We start from the raw sequence: 3,829 nt of genomic DNA, 5'->3' as shown, positions 1-3,829 counted from the left end.
GCAAACTAGCAATATTATATTATTAATGATTCACCCTAAGGAGGCACTATAACCAGTTCTATCCAGCACTCATACCGAAACAACCACCAGCACCATTCAGTAGAAGTGAAAGGATCGTCTACGGATAAAATAGTATTGGGTACTCACATCACCAATGATTCCATTTCACTGTCTAGTCAAGAGTTCAAATGGCAAGACTCACCGTCTCCAGCAACCAGTTCATGAGATTGTGCAGCACCCAAACCAAAAGTACAAGGACTTGCAAGACCAGCATTGTACAAGTCATTACTTAATTTCTACTTGGACAAAGCATTGCTAAGAGAATTCAAAATATAGAACTGAATCCCAAGACTATTGTTCCAGTTGCCAACATTTAGAAGTTGAAGTTCATGTTAAAATTTTGGAGGCAAAAAAATTCCTATCTACCATGACATGGTCCAGGCGGGACAGTTACTTCATCAACACAAGTGGTTTACGAGAGAATACATTGTCAAACAATTTCCTCATTTTTTGCAGAGAATTGATGCAATGGGTAACGTTGCCTCTCAAGGGGGAGGAATGATCCAATAGGAATTTTGGAGCACTTCAAGAGTGGCATTTTAGTAGCTAACAGTAAAGAAATTAAAAATACAATTTTTTCATATTTTCTATGTTTTACTAGATTGCATTTTTTGACGCCATCGGGCAAAATTTAGGCTAAGACTATCATCGGTCTTTAAAAAACGTTTTCATAGGAAATAGAAATATTTCTAAGGTATTGAATCTAGATATCTTTGAGACCTTTCAACAATTCCAATATGTTTCAATTTCACTCAACAGGGTCAAAGTTATGACCCTGAAAAGTTGGGCTTAAACAAAAAAATAAATATGTTTTTTATTTTAAAATTTTAACTCATGTAGTCATTTGTTCCTCATCCAACTATCAATTTAAAATTTCAAAGATGTGATGACATTTGATATCCCATGTAAATGTATTAATTTTATTTTTTTAAATAAAAAAATTATGACTTTTGAAAGCATACATCTCATTTTGATCAAAGGTTGTTTAAAGGCAATGGATAGAGTTTGTTCTATTAATTGTCAAATCCCTGCGTCTAACTTTCTTACAAGTATGTAGTTTAAACTCTTCAAGATATTTAGGAGTTACTCATCTCAATTAGATCTGTAACTCAAATTTGTTATATAATATGAAAAAATTCTCCCCACTGTTTATTTTCTTTGATGCACACATTGATTTGATCACATGAAAACATTATATCAATTAAAAGCTATTAACAAGGCCAAAAATGTGGGCACAATATAAATTTACGCTAATTTTTTTGAACTTAAGATCTAAAATTGTGCATGTTGAGAATTAAACAAAAGATTTTTCGATTTTAAGACAAATTACATAGTAATTTTACTTATTCTCTTGAAAATATTAAATAAAATTAATAAATAAGTGTTGGTTGAACATGTTAAATCAGAGCGTTCAGAGACGCGAGAACTTTGCGCGCATGGGCAGTATACAAAACATGATATTCAAAATAAATTCAGATTGCATTCCCTATTTTTTTTGTCGATGGAAGAAAGATGCTTGGCTGCAAAAGAATTCAATTTCTTAAAAACAGAAGATGAATAAGGTATGCCTTGCACAGATCATGAAAAAAGATAAGAGGACAGGTTAGAGGCCATTGATAGACTTCTTTCTACTGATTGTCAAATCCCAGTAGATAACCTACCTACAAATATCTAGTTTAAACTCTTACAAGATATTTTGTGATAATTACTTTTCAATTAGATGAACAACTGAAAAAATTCTCACTCTTTATCTTCTTTGATGCACCCTCTGATTTGATCATCACAAACATTGTATAATCAACACCATTCAATTTCATCTCTCACACACTCACAAAATCACAAGTTATTAACATTTAACAAAAAACTATCATAAAGTATAGAACTTTAGTATAATATAAGTAAATCCATACAACCCACATATAGTACTGTCCACCACACAAGTTTAAGAATACCCACAACATTAAGATCCTTATTTACTTAAATATAGTTTATATGTATCCCATGCAGGATGATGATTCTTCTAATAGCAAGGGGAAATCTTCCAGAGTTGGTTGTCCTGTTTGTTCCACTTCCACAGCACAGCTCTGGTGCCTTCTCTGATGCCTCCATGCTTCCTATCACCTTGGAATGCATCCAAGTTGAGGCCAATGTCATTTGCCATCCTTATGGTCCTGTACCCATATCCCATGTCCTCACTCTCACTCCACAGCACGCTCTCATCATAGGAACCGCCCTCATACTTGGTCAGCAACACCTGCCATGAAACAACAACCAAAAAAACAATTTATCATTAAAAGGTATATAGGTATATATATAAAATTATGAGGAAAAATTCACCACTCTATTAATAGTTAGACAAATGCTATTGTACATGTGTCATGTTATGTATTGGTTTACATAAGGAAATCATTATTCTATAGCTTAATTTTATAGTTTGAGAATATAGGTAATGAGCAGATTGTCTTAATTGAAAATGAAATTGTTAATGATACAGTTATCCACAAAAAATAATGTGACTGACGGTAAAATGCGCAATTGGTTAAGGAATAGAGTCTATGGAATCTCTTAACAAAACTAAAAAATCATGTTAAATAAACTAGGCAGTCAAAACCGCTACTAAAATTCATACATCTGCTACACATTGCTTTATCCCAACTTGAGAAATGATAAACTTGTCACTCCTAGTGTAAGAGAATTCTTTAATAAGAATGCTTTTTCCTTTTGAAAACAAATAAATTTACCTAATAGATGCTCTGAACCATCTGAAACAGTTAATTCCGGAAGACTGAAACAATCACAAAGCTAACAATGCCTGAAAACAAAATGTGCATACCTCTTGACAAGCACCAGGGGCATGATGAAGGGACTGCCCAGTGGCTTTGTTCACAAGGCCAAAAGCTTGATGACCCACAGTGTCCCTCACACGGTTGCTCCATGTCTCATCCTTTACCCATTGCTGCATTAAACAAATATGAGAAGTTACCCAATTATCACTGACAATCAGAAACAACTACTAAAACATTAGAATAATATCAATGATTTTTTTTTGGTGTGGATGATGTCTGCTCGTCCGGTAAAGAACTACAATCCAGATCACTGGACTAAACCCTCATTTCTGTAAATAAAGAAAAAGAAAACAAGCATATAGTATTGGAAGTGTATATATACCTGAGTTGGGTCACTGGGATTGTAGTAAACAAGCATAGCCCTGCCATCTCTGATACCCAAAGCATAATCAGGATTGGCCTTAGAGCAAACCCTCACAATCTGCCCCTGTGGAAGGCTGTGGTGCCTCTGTAGCTCACTGCAGTTATACTCAGACTGATTATAACCATAGTCCTGCTGTTGGCCACACCCACCATCACAGTCGTTTGGGTATCTTGGGCTCTCATACTGCTGGTAGTATGCCATACTTGCCTTATGAAATGTGATAACAAAGAGAAATGAAGGAAGACAAATAAGAGGTTATGTTGGCTTTGTGGTTTGAAGGGATGGGTTTGATGGTTTTTATATAGGTAAATTAGAGGAATATTAGTTCGTGGAGAACATTCAGGTGCAATACTGGAAAGATAAGGGATCGAATAAAACTTTTTTGCAACTTTAGATTGAATTCTATTCCTGGGACATTATACAGAGGAATCCCTGCGGGTGATATATTCTTGGATATGCTCTTTAAGCATGCGCTGAATTATTATGGCGTAGAGACAAATAATCTATTGCCCTTCTTCTCTTTTGCTGCTTCTTTTTTGATACTTCGAAAAATCCCCGT

The 3,829-nt window shown here is 34.7% G+C and overlaps 1 protein-coding gene across 1 annotated transcript; it reads right to left on the bottom strand.

The window, feature by feature from the left end:
* Positions 1–1,925: 1,925 nt before the first annotated feature.
* On the bottom strand, positions 1,926–3,534 carry LOC131036934 (ricin B-like lectin R40G3). The gene is made up of 3 exons (XM_057968946.2): positions 3,229–3,534; positions 2,894–3,016; positions 1,926–2,314 (listed from the first exon to the last, which is right to left on the bottom strand). The coding sequence occupies exons 1-3, from the start codon at positions 3,469–3,471 to the stop codon at positions 2,081–2,083; spliced, it is 600 nt and encodes a 199-aa protein (XP_057824929.2). The 5' UTR covers positions 3,472–3,534; the 3' UTR covers positions 1,926–2,080.
* Positions 3,535–3,829: the final 295 nt, after the last annotated feature.

Source organism: Cryptomeria japonica, chromosome 11 (genome assembly GCF_030272615.1).
Source record: "Cryptomeria japonica chromosome 11, Sugi_1.0, whole genome shotgun sequence".
Classification (NCBI taxonomy): Eukaryota; Viridiplantae; Streptophyta; class Pinopsida; order Cupressales; family Cupressaceae; genus Cryptomeria; species Cryptomeria japonica.
The sequence above is the reverse complement of the archived record's forward strand: the minus strand, read 5'-3'. Positions and strand labels throughout refer to the sequence as shown.

Coding starts and splice junctions, on each gene's coding strand:
- LOC131036934 (XM_057968946.2), bottom strand. CDS start 3,471: ATGGCATACTACCAGCAGTATGAGAGCCCAAGATACCCAAACGACTGT. Junction 3,017..3,228: donor ATCCCAGTGACCCAACTCAG/GTATATATACAC, acceptor TGTTTAATGCAG/CAATGGGTAAAGGATGAGAC. Junction 2,315..2,893: donor CCCCTGGTGCTTGTCAAGAG/GTATGCACATTT, acceptor GTTTCATGGCAG/GTGTTGCTGACCAAGTATGA.